At 35.8% G+C, this 17,446-nt stretch overlaps 1 protein-coding gene and 1 long non-coding RNA gene across 9 annotated transcripts in view; one reads left to right on the top strand and one right to left on the bottom strand.

The window, feature by feature from the left end:
* LOC136845024 (longitudinals lacking protein, isoforms H/M/V-like) overlaps positions 1-17,446 on the bottom strand; it is a 345,912-nt gene that overhangs the window by 1,677 nt on the left and 326,789 nt on the right. The window contains exon 6 of one of the 3 annotated variants that reach the window (XM_067114707.1): positions 4,579-6,213. The exons of 1 other annotated variant lie outside the window; for it this stretch is intronic. In XM_067114707.1, coding sequence (XP_066970808.1) covers positions 5,779-6,213 — 435 coding nt within the window. In that variant the 3' untranslated portion in view covers positions 4,579-5,778. Of the gene's footprint in view, positions 1-4,578; positions 6,214-12,413; positions 16,117-17,446 lie in introns of those variants that run through there. One more of the 3 variants, XM_067114709.1, reaches the window with a different exon arrangement.
* The window catches only part of LOC136845025 (uncharacterized), a 356,972-nt gene that overhangs the window by 304,629 nt on the left and 34,897 nt on the right, over positions 1-17,446 (top strand). For 2 of the 6 annotated variants that reach the window (XR_010855044.1, XR_010855049.1), the window contains 2 exons: positions 4,468-4,585; positions 7,685-7,733. This is a non-coding gene — a long non-coding RNA (uncharacterized lncRNA). Of the gene's footprint in view, positions 1-2,975; positions 4,032-4,467; positions 4,586-7,684; positions 7,734-17,446 lie in introns of all 6 variants that reach the window. The other 4 variants (XR_010855048.1, XR_010855045.1, XR_010855047.1 and 1 more) reach the window with 4 other exon arrangements.

Below are 17,446 nucleotides of genomic sequence, written 5' to 3'. Positions count from 1 at the left end.
CTGGGAGCTGTCAACACAAGGAGGCGGCATTGAGGATGTGGATGCCTCATTTGATAAGACCAGTTTTGACTGCTGGTTGACGGGTAATCATCACCAACAATAAATAGCCTTGTTAGTAGAGAAAGATAGCTATCTTGACAATGTGGAGAGTACAAGCATGCTTGTCAAAAGCATGAAAGATTAGCTACATTTAGCAGCCTTCCATCGTAAAGCATAAGAACATAAAATGCTAAAGGACCTTCTGTTTGATCAGTCCACCAGACAACTCCCATCAACTCCTAGGAATCCAGTACCTTCAGCTTTGCTAGTTGCAGCTTCTTTCTATTCTCTTAATTATCAGTAAATTAACTATACCCAATCATCATAGCCTATGGCTTCCATCTCTACAGCAGCTACTTTTAGTTTACTGTTAATTCATATGCATGCTTCGTATGGGAAAAAAAAAACAAAAATGGCCATATACTTGTTAGCAAACTCCCACAGAGTAGGAAGCCCCTGTGTGAATAAGAGCATTGAGATTGCCAACCTCCTAGAGGGCTGATCAGTCAACCTCCACTCCCTCATCAAGGTCTCTTGTACCAGTCCAAATCTTTCCCAAAATCTAAGCAAAGACCGCCTTTGCCACATTTTTGTAAAAAGCTGAGATGCGACTTTTTCTGCAATCCTACAACTGGACAGACAAGCTAACACATAAAAACAAACAAATGTGACCAATAACATGATCTTCATACATTTATTAAAAGGAAAAATCCAGAGGAGTATAGTAAAATACAGATAAAATAGGAAACAATGGTAAAAAATTAACAAACAGATTTAAACATGCAAGCAATGAACATTTTTCCCACTATTCAACTGTCCTCGTGTCATTAGGTGGTTTTCATTACACGTCATTACCTGCCTCACACATTATCATTAACATTTTACACCAGCTTCTCCCATTATGGGATTTGACATGAAATGAGTTGTCGTTCCACTCCTTTTGTCCTGTACTCTCTGCCGTACGCTCTGGCCTAAGTTTTCTTCATAACTTCCTGGACGTTTCTACAGGTCTTTGTCCTACTGCCATTGTTCCTTATCCTTTCTTATGTGATATTTAATACCATACATGGATTTCCTATGTATTCCTCTGTAGAGGTTGCATAGTGATGTTAATTTATAAAGCCCTCTTCTAGGTTAACTCTGACTAAGCTACCACCATGTTTTCTTGCCCCTTAATATCTGATGATCTGACTCTTCACTTTGCCAGCTACAATAATATCACTAAAAAATGTCCTAAGGAATACAGTGTTCATGAAGACAAAATATAACCCAGGTTCAAGAACATGTATCACTATTCTGTATTTTGCACCCAAAAATTAAACAAAATAACCAGGTTCACTTTTTATTCATTATTGTCTATAAAATGAAGTAAATGTTACAAATATATTTCTCTTTTTGACAAATACATAAGTTTTGATTTTCAGATGATCAAAGAGACATAGAACTTTAAAAACACTACTGCTTTATCAGTTCACTCCTTTGCATCTACATTACTGTGTTATTGTCTGTATGTGCGGGTACTGTATATGTACATAAATTAATTCTTTCATATGTACAGTATACACAGTATTAAGTACAGTACCTGTATATACTGGGTATGCACAAATACTATTAACATTCAAATGCCAAACTATATATGCTGCACAGTTTTTTTTTTTTTTTTAGTCACCAATGCTTTTTTCCTGTGGTTGTTGAAACGTAGGATCTTCAAACATGTTTATAAAATAATAAAACTTCAAGATTATATAACAAATAGATAGTACCAATACTCTATGTGTAACAGATATACCAATATTCAGTGTACAACAAATATACCAGTATGTACTGTATGTATAACAAACATCCCAGTACTCTCTGAAATACCTAAATTTTAAATTCACGCCTTCCTTTTACTCCATACGTGTATAGTTTCCAAGAACTGTATTTCAAACTCACCTTGTAGCTTGCAACTGACAGTAAATAATAAATTTGGGCCCTGTCAAATTGTCTTACATGACCAACTAGTAAAATGCCAACCACTTGGAATTTTTAAAATAAAAAATACCAGAAGATAACAGCAAATATGATTTCATTGACCAGAAAGTTAACTGCCATTACTCTCCATGATTTCATGAGAATTTTGAAGGATATGTTAAAGGATTTTGCTTAAATTCTGATTTGAAATAATTCATTAAAAACATTAAAACAATAGTTTTCTATATATCTCTGACTAAAATAAGTGAATATTTTCTTTACTTTGAGAACTGCTGAACATACAATACTCTGAGCCCTTCAATTATTCATACATGTACAATAGGAACTTACCAGGAATTAAAGCTATGGTTGAAAACTTTTGACTTAACAAAAAAATAGTCCTCAGAGTTGCTACAGCAATATATAGTAGAGCAGAGTATGATGACAACTTGAATTATTTGTGACAGGTCACTGACAACTGCATGAAAGTATCCCACAAAATAAGTGTATAAGGGATATATTGTGTATTCATAGCACTAAAACCTATGACACATATATTATGTATTCATAGCACTAAAATCCTGACACAAATTTGTACAATTGCTATAAGATTTATTAAAATTTAAACAGTACTAACAGTACTGTATTCATGGTAAATGAAGTCCTTCTTAAAATAAGCTTATTTAAGTCACCCATCATCATCATCATCATCTCTGCCGCCATTGCCGTACGATACAAAGCATCTCTGTGAATTCCGATATCTACATAAAATGTAACATTTACACTAGATTACTGCATGTAAACACTGCCAAAGTAAGACAAATTCAATAGTAAAATCACATAGAAACTTAACAATATGTTAGATTTTTGTTAATTAATGACCTTTCATATGCCTCTTCATGCTTCTTGAATGCTTAAAATACACGGCAATGTGAACAAGCATATGGTTTCTCTCCCGTATGTGACCCAGTGTCTATTTTCAGGTTGCTTGATAGTACCATCAGTATGAGCAGAAGGAAGATTCAAGAGATTCATCTCCCACATGGGATTGTTTGTTTCAAGACTCAGTAAGATGTGAGTTAAGGCACAGGACAGGCATGAAAATACCTCTCTAAATCTAACCAAAAAAAGAATGAAAATCAATAAGTATTTTTGTTGTACAGTTATCAGTTCTGTATAATTCAGATTTGATAATTTGTGCTTTTAGAATATTTTTGTTCCCTGTGGAAGACTAGTATCAAAGGCTAATAAATTTATGTAAACTAGGAGTCAAAAAAGGAAAAACCACAGCTGTAGGCATTGGGTAACCAAAAGAGGAATCCAAATCTGTCCTGGCAGAAGTGTAAAGGCCCCACTCTTTAGCCGTCCTGATTACCCCTACTACAGAAAGATGGGATAGTCTGGCAACTACTGATTTCCATAGCTCTTGCTTGGGCATGAATGCCATTAAGTATGCTGGTCTTAGGTTGGAAGAGGGACAATAACAGTTAGTCAGACATGCTTGGTTGCAGTAATACTGAAAAGAGCCTTTCACTCGTTCTTTCAGTTTCTTGTTAACAGAATTGCTGTTAGCCCAGTTTTTTCAGTTTGTCTTCTGATATGCCTATTTGGCTGAGTTCATAATCAAACCCTTTCAAAGTATACTACAATTTACTTCAACATTTAAACTGCTAACAGACTAAGAGGAGTCAATTCCAGATGAAAGTCCCTCAGAGGGAAGTTAGGATTTGTATATGAAGTGATAAAAAGGGAACCTTTCAGATAACACTTATAGAAGAATGAAGTATTGTAGTTTATTATCTTATAAGATAGTTTAACAAGACTGCTGAGCTGAAGGAGGTAAAGAAGTTTGACAGTTACCTCAAAAGAGACAAAAGGGAACTGATTAAAGGAGTCCTCAGTATCATACACAGATTACCACACAAGACAATTTAATGCCGTGGAGGGAGATTCTAAAAAAGAAGATAGCTTCTTTGGGACACCATTAGAGAATTAAGGGGAAATGTGGCACCTAAAGCAAAATTCACTGGTCAGTTGAGGTGAGGCACTTGACATTATTTTACAGAGGGTAGTGAAGCCCATTGCAATGGGGTTTTTTTTATTGATCCTTAAAGATGAGGCATTTTTTTGACAGTCATTCCAGTTTGTTAAAGTGGTGTTTTGTTATGCCTTTCAGATACTTCAAGCTTTTGTAGTTTTCTTAGTAACTGATGTCCAAATTTTGTTTGCCAATTAGTATGCATGAATTTTGCAGCTGCCACAGAAGTGGCATTTGGGATCTGCAGTTTGGTTGTGTAGTGACTGAGTTTTCCCTAGTCAAAGATTCTCTTTAGGGGCTATGTTATTATTTAAATCATTCACAACTGAAACTGAGTGATGGCCTCTCATTACACATGCGTGTGGTCATTATTCATATGTATGTATAGTACATCCCCTTGGCTTATGTCTACACTTTTACTTTTTTACATTTTACAGCTGTGAAGTGAGAAGGAGAGAGGCTATTCCCCAAGTCATATGAGGAGGAAGGGTTCATGAGGACTACTAAGGGTGAAGATCTTGGGAGAAGGACAACTGATAAACTTCTTTGGCATTGGTGAGAAAATTGAGAAAGTTTCCTCTATTTAAAATTTTGTACTATGGATTCTTACATTGTCAGTACAGAATACTATTCTAACAGTGCTTGTCAGTTGGATGTTCTAATTGTTGAGATGATCACTTTATCAGGGTTTTTCAATATGGACTATTTCTTCCTGTCTTTTATGTTTTCCCAGTGTGAAAAAACTCCATTTCTTCTTGTTTTCATTCATGCTTGGTCTAGATTAGGGAACACAGTTATCTAACCCACAGGTTGCTTTTTATTTTAAAAATTTTATAATCGGTAGAACTTGCACTAACTGACACTGGCAGTTCAAGATACAGTATGTGTGTCAGTTATCAGAGAGAGTTGTTGCAGCTAGATCAGAGTGGACTGTTGCTGTCACCAAATTCCATAAATAAACTCTCTTTAAGGAAAAATTAAAGAAAGAATAAAATATAAAATCATAAAACTGTATAAAAAATTTACATTCTTTAATCAAGACTGGCATAAAACTTTAAATAAAACTATAAAACAGTTAACAAAATAATAAAGGATTTTTGTCTACACAAGATATATAGTTATTCTGTATGCTTCAGTGATTATCACAACACAGTCAAAATGAGTGCACAAGAGAAATACCAGTTACAAGGATAGCTAAGACAAAGAACCATTACTCAGGTCATGAAAATTAACAGCATTAAGTGCACACTTTTATATCCCTCTGGTCAGTTTAAGGAAGTATTGACCATAACACTGCAGTTTTTGCCTGGAAGTTCCCACAAATAATGGAGAGTGTTGCTGTAACATTTTATTATATATCTTTTCTTTTCTTAAATTATGAGTAACCTGGTTTATGCTTGCTCACAACAATCTTCACAACCAGCAGATGGAATATACATTCATGCTGATAGAATTTGGAATGGCATGGTAAAATACTCCTTTTCTTTATTGAGCGTATCTCATTAGTTCAAAATATGACATATGGTTCTTAAGAAAAGCTACCTGACTGTTTCCAGATCACATACTACAGGCTACAAGCAAATAACAATAAATACAGTAGATCATACCTGAACACTACTTTTATAGGCAATCAATATGAATACAGTAGTATCCAACACTGTTCATAACAGTATTGTCATATGAATCACTCACTCAGATAGGAACAATGGTTTGTCAAGAAGGCAGAAAAGACACATTTTAGGAACACTTTATCGCCTGTTTTGCAGAATCTCCCACAAGTTCTCCCTTTCTGCGTTGTGAGATCTGATGTGTATCTTCAAATTGCTTTGGTGGGAAGCCCGATATGAACAGTGGGGACATGCATAAGGTTTCTCTCCAGTGTGTGACCTTATGTGAACCTTCAGATTGCCTTTGATGTCTGTGCTATAAGAACAATAAGGACAAGGAAACATTTTCTTTGGTGTGACGAAGTTTCTACTGGTATTGTGAGGAAGCAGATTAATATCTTGCTTTGGTGGGGTGTAAAAACAGGACAGACTCTGATGAATCTTGGCTGCAAAGCCTTTGCTGTTCGAGTAGCCTGAAGTAGTTTCCATCATTGTTGGTGTTTTGTGAGGTGGATTATGAAGTGTCTTGAGGGTGTTAACATTACTGCACACTTGAGTGCTACTACCTCCAGTCATCTGTAGGAAACATCATTCCATTTTAAAAATTAGCAATAGTTTAGCTCCAACTATACTCACTAAGACTTTTTTTTACTTAATCTTCCACATTATGTACAATTTACAACACAGTACATATATTCATACACATACTGTACTGGAAAAATTGGGATGGAATCTTATTAACTAGACCTAGTATTGAACATTAAAATGCTGAATGCCCTTTTCTCATCCCAGCACTAACCAATATAAATACATACACTGTACAGTATACTCTTCCAGAACTTCAGAGAATAATATTTGGTAACCTTCATAAAAAAAAAAAAGTACAAGAGTACAATAATTCGTAAAATAAATTCTATTTTGTATATACAAACCACTGCCTTAGGTAGTCTTTTATGTTTTAAAATGGGATAAGCACCCTTAAAGAGTACAATACCAGGAACATGTTGTAAAAATATGATAATGATCTTGCCATTACAGGTAGGTGATTTGATTTTATGAAATTCAGACAGTCAAGCCAAGCAATGAGGCACTTTTGGCCATTCAGTACTAAAGAGAGTGAAAAGGAGGAGTTGGAGTGGTTGGACAACAAGATAAAGAGATCCAGAAAATTAAGGAATGAAGTACAAGGATCTCAAGGTGGACCAGCAAGAAAACCTCACAATTGCAGTACGAAGTAACAGTTAGAAAAGTTGAACAAGAAGATTAAAAGCAAGGAGGCAGGGGTGCAGTTAGGGCCTGAAGGAATATTGCACACACTCTTTTGTAATGCCTACAGTGTACCATGTGAGGTGCACTGATGGTGCTGCCCCCTACAAGGTGCTCTAGGTAGTGGGAGATACCCTCAAGAGGCTTAAAACCTAAATGCTTGGTAGTAGGGAGATACCCTCAGGAGACTTAAAACCCAAATGCATATCACCTACCTTACTAATTAATTACTGGATTTGCTTGTGTTGATATTCTCTCTCAGTATGCCTTTCATGATTAGGTAACCTCATTGTTGCCTATCAAGATTCATTTGTGATATAATTTTATGCGTACTGACAAAATAAAATGGACAGTTTTAATATTTCTGACAAAATCCACCAACTAACTTTACTTGTCAGTTTTGTTAAGCCAGGTCACAGTTTAGGGCCAGGGCTCCTTGGTTGGTCGTACAAAAAAATTAATTGAATATTGATCTGAATGCTGATTGACTCTAGGGTCCCAGTAATTAGGCTGTCCCTAACTTCATCCATCCACACTGCCAAAGTAATGTAACATATACTCTTTTTGCAGCAAAGCTTCCACTGCCATGGTGGCAAGTCTTGGCCACAATCTCAAGATCAAGCCTTTGAAAGGAGAAATTCTTTTAAAGGCTACTTCTTTGCCTTCTGTCTCCCTTACTACCCCCTTCCCCCTTCATTCCAGTTTACCTCATTTTGCAAAAGAAATGAAGTATCATTTCCAAGCCATAAAGGTTACGATTTCTTCTTGTTTCCCTTTTCAGTCATGTGTGGCAGCTGTTGCTCCTGTTCCCTCAACTTCTCATCTTCCATGTAAGCATCCTCCCGCATTCAAGGTTTCATCACTATTGCTTCTTTTCACTAATGCTTCTACAGTTTCCTTATGCCATGGTTCTCATTTGGGATGTAGTGTTACCTCATCAGATTCCTATTCTAGCCATGTCATGTAATTTCCCCTTTCTAAGTACAGCAATAGGAAATACAGGTTTCATTCCCATCATATTTCAGACTAAAAATTAAGTTCACAGCACCACCACTCAAGGACTTTCTGAACAGATTTCTCTCTCTCTCTCTCTCTCTCTCTCTCTCTCTCTCTCTCTCTTTAGAATTTTAACCTGAAAACAGCAACATAGCAAGTGTCCCTTCCATGACTTGGTATCCTCAGCTTATGACTGACTACTGTACACCTTATGGATATCATGTACCTTCAGTATGAAAATATCATTAAAAAGTTAAATCAGTCCATGGCAACTCTTTGTGTCTGAGGAACAGATCAGTGGACTGCATTACAAGATAATGTATTGTTAACTAACCTGGCTAGCATTGACAGGTATCCATTCGAAGGATGGATGAGCCTCATAATCCCTATAAGCCCCTTCCAGGGGAGGGGAAAGAACGGTCGGTATATACTGTTCTTATCCTGGTTACTGTCATTAATAGAGCATGTGACTCCTAGCCTCAAGAAAATTTAAGCTCCTTGTTGAATGCTACAACTACCCTTCTAATTTCATGGTGTCAGCAGCAAGATTATGAACATTATGCAAGTGTTAAGTGTAGTGCTAAATTTTTTAAAAAAGGGAGTTAGTAGACTAAATATTACACTTTTTAATATTAATTTACAGCTGAAGTACTTTTTTTTGTTGTTTTACTATATTCTTTGAAGCGAAAGTGTTTCATCCATGGATTGAAAACTGTAAATATGCTACCTTCATCTTCAGATTGCATTGCAGTTTCTATTGCTCTAACTTCATTTTTAAAATTTTCTTATCAGTTAAAGTATCAGCTATGTTTAGTTACCTTTACTGGTTTGAACTGGAATTTTCTATCTTTTTCCATGCAGAATATACTGTTCATGCTGAATATATTCTATGGGCACTGCTCTCCCTGTATTTATTATGACTTGATATTATTCCCTCTCTTAGTTAAACATTATCAGCCCATTTTGTAATGATTGCAGAATATCAAATTGTTAGCTCCTGTCTCCTCTTAGGAGTCCACCTTTTAACAGTAAATGATCTTGTGATTCTACTTTTCCCAACCATACCCTAGTACCATTCCATTGTCCATCCAGATGGGCAGCCTTGTGTACTTCAACCAACATGGCCTTCTGACTGCCAGGTCATGCTACTCATCTGATCATTGACCATGCTATTGTTCTACTGACTTCTGTTTTTTTATTATTGTTCTACTGGTATTTCAAAATTGTATAAAAACTGTTCGAAGTAGTTTCCAGAAATTCTTGGTGACCTTATTTGTGACTACAGTAATCCCCTTTTTGCAGTTAGTTATGCTCCTAAAGATGACCTTGTGGCTATGCTTTCCACTGGAAAGTATATGATCTTATGAGAACCAATAGTGTCTTAACAGTAATGTACTGTATATTACTGAGGCTTATGATAAATACAATGGATAGAGAAAATGGCAAAATTGCCTGTTGAATTTGCACAGATGGAAACCTGAAGACATGTGTACAGAGTGAAATATACATCCATTGTACTTTATCGTTCCATTGTAGATCTGGCCCCATTCTGTTGTGCAGACTTTGTACTCATTTACTGATGGAGTCTAAACCATTTTCTTCATCAATGAGAGGGAAGCATCACATCTTAATGAATACTAGAAGTATATGTTCAAATCCATATTTATTATTGCTTACATAAAATTCACTTCACAATAGGGTCAAATATGATTCAGAGACAGAATGCCAATCAAAATGTCAAATGCATAGGGAAATTTACGATTCATGTAAATGTAGTTTCTTACAAACACAAAAGTTGTTCTGCAATATCTGATACCATTAGATATCATTTAAACAGGAGATATAAATTTTTTGAGAAAATTTTTTAGATTACTAATCTATGAAAAAAGTGACTTAAGATTAAAGTGAAAAATGCTGTTTGTATTATACTGTATGAATAAAAGTTTTTTCATACAAAGCTATTATTCATATTCAGTACAGTATACAGAATGCCTATTATTATGGTTGCAGTGTTCCCATGATCACTGGAGTTTTGTCTGTCTGACAGAGGAAGAAGGGATTCTAGCCACCTCTGGTATGTATTGATGAGTGACCACACTTTTCTTGGAAACTGCATGGGAGGCAGCGAGATCTGTGTGGCTGGGAAGAGGTCGTTCTTGAAAAGATTCATGAGTTTTGTATGAGAAAACTTTAGTTTTATAAACAATTGGTTTCATTACAACCCCATTAATTGTAAGCATTTATGTGAGAGGCCAAGATACTGCATGGTTCAGTAGTGTACTAGGTGACAGAAAGGAGTCAGAAATCAAGTGATGATTATACTCCAGTCAGAAAAAGATTGGATTAAGGCTCATCAGTGTAGCCTTTAGGCAGGATGAACTAGTGTGTTGATCATGATTAAGTCTGAGCCACTAGATGACAGTGAACTCTGGCAAATTAACCCTTAAACGCCGAATGGACGTATCATACGTCGACTAAAATTGTCTGTTGCGTCGAGTGGACGTACGCACGTCGACTACAAAAATTTCAACCTTCGGTCGAATTTGACTCAACGAAATGGTCGAAAAACGCAATTGTAAGCTAAAACTGTTATATTCTAGTAATATTCAATCATTTACCTTCATTTTGCAACAAATTGGAAGTCTCTAGCACAATATTTCGATTTATGGTGAATTTTTTGAAAAATTTTTCTTACGCCCGCAAGTAACTCGGCCAAAAATTTCAGAAATTCTTTCGTCATTTTGTCGTAATTTTGGCACCATTTTATATTAGCCGTTACATAAGGTTTTATATATGAAAATGTGCACAATTTCATGTAAAATACAACAAAAAACAACCCTTGGTTGTAGCTTTTATCAGTTTGGAAATATTCTCATATAAATCTCGATAACTGCCAAAATTTCAGCCTTCGGTCAACTTTGACTCGACCGAAATGGTAAACAAATGCAATTGTAAGCTAAAACTGTTACATTCTAGTAATATTCAATCATTTACCTTCATTTTGCAACAAATTTGAAGTCTCTAGCACAATATTTCGATTTATGGTGAATTTTTGAAAAAAAACTTTTTCCTTACGTCCGCACCAGAAATTCTTTCATCACTTTGTCGTAATGTTTGCACCGTTTTATATTAGTCGTTACATAAAGTTTTATATGGAAATGTGCGCAATTTCATGTACAATACAACAGAAAATAACTCATGGTTGTAGCTTTTATCAGTTTTGGAAATATTTTTCATATAAATCACGATAACTGCCAAAATTTCAACCTTCGGGTCAACTTTAACTCGACCAAAATGGTTGAAAACGTACGCAAAACTTATAAGCTAAAAATTATTTACATTCTAGTAATATTCAATTATTTACCTTCATTTTGCAACAAACTGGAAGTCTCTAGCACAATATTTCGATTTATGGTGAATTTAAAAAAAAAAACTTTTTCCTTACGTCGGCATGTGGTAACTCGGCTGAACATCTCAGAAATTCTTTCGTCACGTTGTCGTAATGTTTGCACCGTTTTACATTAGTCGTTACATAAACTTTTATATATGAAAATGTGCGCAATTTCATGTAGAATACAACAGGAAATAATTCATGGTTGTAGCTGTTATCAGTTTTGAAATATTTTCACATAAATCACGATAACTGCCAAAATTTCAACCTTCAGTCAACTTTAACTCGACTGAAATGGTCGAAAAACGCAATTGTAAGCTAAAACTGTTACATTCTAGTAATATTCAATCATTTACCTTCATTTTCCAATAAATTGGAAGTCTCTAGCAAAATATTTCGATTTATGGTGAATTTTTGAAAAAACTTTTTCCTTATGTCCGCGCAGTAACTCGGCCGAACATCTTAGAAATTCACGTTGTCGTAATGTTTGCACCGTTTATATTAGTCGTTACATAAAGTTTTATATATGAAAATGTGTGCAATTTCATGTAGAATACAACAAAAATAACTCATGGTTGTAGCTTATCAGTTTTGAAATATTTTCATATAAATCACGATAAATAGAAAAATTCTACCTTCGTCAACTTTAACTCGACCGTAAATGGTTGAAAACTGCAATTGTAAGCTAAAACTTACAATCTAGTAATATTCAATCAATTAGCTTCATTTTTCAACAAACGGGAAGTCTCTAACACAATATTTCGATTTATGGTGAATTTTTGAAAAACTTTTTTATGTCCGCTGCTTACGAATTCATGCATCATTTGTGATAATATTTTCTCTGTGTTGCTTTGATCATTTTACAATTTGTTATATACCAAAATCGTCGCAATTTAGTGTACAATACAAAGAAAAAAAAATAACCCGTTAGCTTTAACCGTTTTGCTCACAGTGCGATTTGTATACAATTATATGTGAAAAATTTTTTGCATGCTGTCATATACTTCAATATTTATATGATAATGATATTTTTTCATTTCTGATGGTTGCATACTAAACTTCAGGCAATGACAAAAAAGGAGCCAAAATGAACTGTTAATCTTAAAACTAAGCATGCTGTGAATTTTTTAAAAACTTCCGCTTCAAGGCTAACTCGAACTAACCGCCAGCATTACCTACAGACACTTTTGTAAATAGAGGCTCGGCGTTAGAGGGTTAACCATCTTACCAAAAGAAAGAACAAATGTTGAGAGGGCCAACTAGATAAAAAGATTCACGAACATCATGGGAATCTTGCTGACCAAGCTATAAGAGGCAGGATGAACTAGTGTGTTGATCATGATTAAGTCAGAGCCACGCCACTAGATGACAATCAACTCTGGCAAATTAACCATCTTACTAAAAGAAAGAACAAATGTTGAGAGGGTCAGCTAGATAAAAAGATTCCCAAACATCACAGGAATCTTGCTGACCAAGCTATAAGAAGGAAGCTAGAAAATAGGTGGCAGCTTAAATTTCATTTAAACCAAATCAATCATGTCATTTAGTAAAGCAACCATCATGGCTACTTGAGAAACTACTTCTGAGGCAGAAGAGACTCCAGAAACTGGCTCCTACCAAAACAGTGACCCCAACAATCATTCTTGCTTTGACTAGGGGAGGCATTTGTATAATCATCCCCAAGTGCCTGCTTGAATAAGCCCAGCAGGTGAAAAACTAGCTGGCAGGAACAATTGAGTTCAATTGTGATTGGGGCTTGTCCTGTTATCATCTACTCATAGCATGCCCAATAGATGTCAAAAGGGATGTGGGTCACTGAGGCCAGCAACCAGTTCAGCTGTAAAACCTGATTCATAGCTCAGATTGTAAGCCAACAAATTGTGCCAGTCCTTTGAATGCTTCTGCTCCATCTGAAGTTGACATGTGCCAGTTTACATGAAATCCTAAAATTCTTGTCACCCTGAGTCCAAAAGCATGTCAATATTGACAAGTTAAGCAATCACTCTTAGAACTGCTGTACAGTAAAATGCTAAGAGCCAAATGGATAGTTTTAGGGACCTAGACAGTCTCAACTCAAGCTACTTAAGTAGGTGATTGGAGTTCTTCCATTATGAAGGTACTGAAAATATATCCTGAGGTTACAGTCAAGTAAAGCTCTGGTAGAGCCACTGTCTACTGCTAGTTCTGGGGATGTGAAAGGATAAATCATAACAAGGTAGTTACATGGAGCTATATGTTACCAAGTCCCACTTCACCCAATCTGAAACATGCACCACCTGATCGGAGACAGTTTGAACTGCGGGAACAAATATGATAACCTTTGGTCCTATAGATAAAATAAATCTGCTTCTTTGTCAATAACCACATTCCAAAATGTTTTAGAATATAAAAGAAAAATCTGATTCAAATGACAAAGAGTCTGATATGCAGGCTGCACTCAGTGAAAAGGACTACTGTACTTAAGAAGGTATTCCAGCCGTGTAAAATATTGACACCACTATAGTTGAGTATAAATGCAGATTATACTGATTTGATGTGCATGTGGTGTCAATGAACCCACGTTCATGATTAGTTGGTAAGAACACACATGGATGGTTCATTAATGCTGGAGTCACTCCTGACTAAGGGAGTAGAGGCTCTCACCTTGGGAAACCAAACCTCAATCCTTGTTGATGATATTAAATAGAAACTTCATTCTGTAAGACCATTAATGTTCTTCGATAAGATAAAACATCCGAACCAGTGGGCAAGAAGGAGCATCCCCTGTGTAGGTAACCTTCACTGTGAAGAGGATAACCAATGTCAGTGTTTCTGTAGAAAGGATTGATCCATTCACAGGAAGTAGCCTGGACATCAACAGCAGCAGCTGTGCATTCTAAAGATACATCCAGATGGTCAGCAGGTAAGTTGAATAGGCAGTCCCCGGGTTGTGGTATTCTGACTTTACGGTGCTTGGCTCAGAGCACCGTTAACCTGATTTTACGTTGCCATACCTGGTTCACTTACGGCACCATAAGTGCCATTTATTCCCATTATTATTATGATGTTCCAGTTTACAGCGTTTTTCGGGTTATGGCACACCGCCGAGAACAGAACACCCACCATAAACCAGGGACTGCTTGATGTATTCACTGTTGTAGATAAGTTGGAAATTTACTGACAGCAATATATGCAATGCTCAAGATAATTTTGCCTTAAGACTGTCATGTTTCTATTGCTACTTTATTCTGATACTTCTCTTCCATCATCAGCCACTTTTTTCATTATAAAATCTATAAGAAGGCAAACAGCGAGGGTGAAATAACATTTCCTTGTAGCACCCCATTATTTTCTGGAAAATCACATTAACTTTACATCTACTTCATTCATGGATAATTTCAGTTAATTTTACACATTTAAATGAATGCCATAGTGATGTAAAACCTACAAGAATAGTACCACAAAAATATAAAAGGTAAATGCTTGGGTACCAAGTTTATAATAAAAAAAAAACTAAGGGCAAAATATAGAATACATTGTTTTACAAAAACTTGTTGTCAAAAGTATAAAAAGTGAATGAGGAACACAGTACAGTAATAAAGAAACAAGAAGGGAAAAGAGTGATTGAAGCAAATGGAAACTGACTCCAGAGCACTAATTATGCACAAAACACCTCAAGAAAAAGCTGGAATGAAGCACACAGCAAAAAAGCTACATTCTCAAAATACTGAAAAAGGTAACTACAGTACACTGCCAGGTTACAGCGTTCCGACTTTATGGCACTTGGCTTACGGTGCCGTAAGCGCCATTTATTCTTATTATTATTATGATGTTCCGGTTTGCAGCATTTTTTTGGACTTATATCACTTACACAAGCACAAAAAGTGGAAAGGGTTGAAGTAACATATTTTCTAATGGGAAAAAGCTTGGTAACCAGCACTGTCAAATAAGCTGGACAAAAATGCCTTGAGAATTATGGCAGAGCTGATGACAGTACTGCTGGACAATAAAAAGTGAGGTTATTAGTTAATGCTGTACTGTACATACATGAGGGCCAAGAGCTGGCATACATGGTAAGACTAACTGCTTTTGTCTGACACATGAAAGTTTGGTGATCCTAGGAACATTGCAACCACAATATAAGGCATGGTATGATTGATTGGGCTAAGATGAAATAAATAAATAAAAACAAATATAAATCTCAGACTTTCCACGAGGGGCTATTAAGTTATACAGTATACTGGTCTTGTAATGTCTGTTATATCTTATGAACTGAAACACAGGACATATTACAGTAAATTTCTCTCCCCGTTGTACATATGACTGAATTCCAAAGTCCCCATGCCAACCCCAGAAAAAAACTAATAACTACTGTACAGAAACACTATCTAAGATTAACAAAAAATACAAATACAAAAAAATATATTTTAATTTTACCGAAACAAGTTACACTTGTTCTCCATCGACCATAAAATATTGGATTCCAATAGTTTGCCTGCTGAAGTTTGCTGTGTTCCTGGTACCAGCCATGGCTAACCAGTATGTGTTTGAAGATGCATTCTCAGGCGATCTTTTCTCAGAAAAGCTTTTTGACAAATAGGACAGCTGAAACGTTTTTCTTGTGCATGCACAAAAAGATGGGACTTGAGGTTACAGTTTTGAGCAGAGCGAAAAGGGCAGTAAGGGCAGGCAAAAGGTTTTTCACCAGTGTGAACACGTATGTGACGCTTCATGAGTGAAGGTGAAATGAACACTTGGGTACAATAGGGGCACTTGTTATTAGCTGCTGTTTGATCCTCGTTGAATGAATGGTCTTGAGAGTAAGCCTCCACTGTAGAAGGATGATCCTGTAGATAATGGCGGATGCTTAAATACTCATATAAAAACTACAGTTCATCATACTGTATATGAAATTTATACTTAACCCTAAATTTAGAGCAGGTAAAAAATTCATACATTTCTTTATAATTTTTAATTTGCCTGTTAAATACATTAACACTCGTCATTGTTATAGGACTGTACAACACAGTGTTTTGAACAAATGTTATTTACTCAGTATCTAACATTGATCTAAATTTTTATAGTCTTTTGTAGCAAGCAAACATTCTAATTCAGTTCATAACTTTTAAATGGATTATGAAGATACTAAATTGCACATTTTGTGGCCTCGTTTGGTTATTCCATTTTTAACCACACTAAATGAGCCTTTTAGGGAGAAACTGATAAATTTGAATAAGTAACAGAGATTTCTGCTCATTCAGCATGCAATTCTAGTAAGAGGAGATTACCACTGGGGACCTCCTGCCCAACACTCAAGCATTCCATTCAGAGTATTCATGGTCACAATATTAAGAAAGATCATATTACTATTAACTGTATTTTAAGCTTATGCTGACAGCAGTCACCATCTGAAGCCAGTTTTTGTAAAATCAAATTACCCAAGATGCATAAAAAACATAAATTGTCTATTTTTTATATTGAATATGTCACTGGAGACATTTCATAAACACTAAGGTGTTTTATAAGAAAAAACTAGTTTTTCCATTAACACTTATCAATTATATATATGCCCACATTTATGGTTTCAAAGATCTCCAACTCAACTGGCTTTTGTCTAACAGACTAAAGAAGAATGGTACAGTACTAGTATCAAGAAGCATGTGTCATTTGGACCCACAGGTATTAATCAATCCCCTTTCCTGCTCTTTTGTGTGGTCTGGAAATGAGACTGTGAGATCAGTAGGGCTGGGGGAAAACTCAGTAGTATATGATTATGGGTTTATATGAAAAAACCTATCTTTGTTTTAGAAGAACTGTTTGTTTCATCACAGCTCCATCAATCACAAATATGCCTGAATCATAATTTAGGTGGGTGGTCTGAGTTGAATATTCCCAGAGGGTATGTATATGTATACTGTACCCAAAGAGTCCAAGATAGCTAAGACAGTGGTTGATTATATTCCTATTGGATCCTATAAGACCTATGGCTGACTCCTCCAAAAATGCTCTACCCTGAGATCTCATCAGATAATCTGAATGAAGCTGTAGCATCTTGAGGTTGCCATGGAATCTGTGTGGCTACTTAAGTAGCTTTTCCAGGCTGGAACCTTCCTCAGACTGGCCAATAACATGAACAGAACACCTGCCAAAGCTGACCTTCTGCTATAAATTCAAGTT

Source organism: Macrobrachium rosenbergii, chromosome 13, assembly GCF_040412425.1.
Source record: "Macrobrachium rosenbergii isolate ZJJX-2024 chromosome 13, ASM4041242v1, whole genome shotgun sequence".
Taxonomy (NCBI): Eukaryota; Metazoa; Arthropoda; class Malacostraca; order Decapoda; family Palaemonidae; genus Macrobrachium; species Macrobrachium rosenbergii.
Note: the sequence above shows the minus strand (reverse complement) of the source record. Positions and strands in the feature narration are given on the sequence as shown.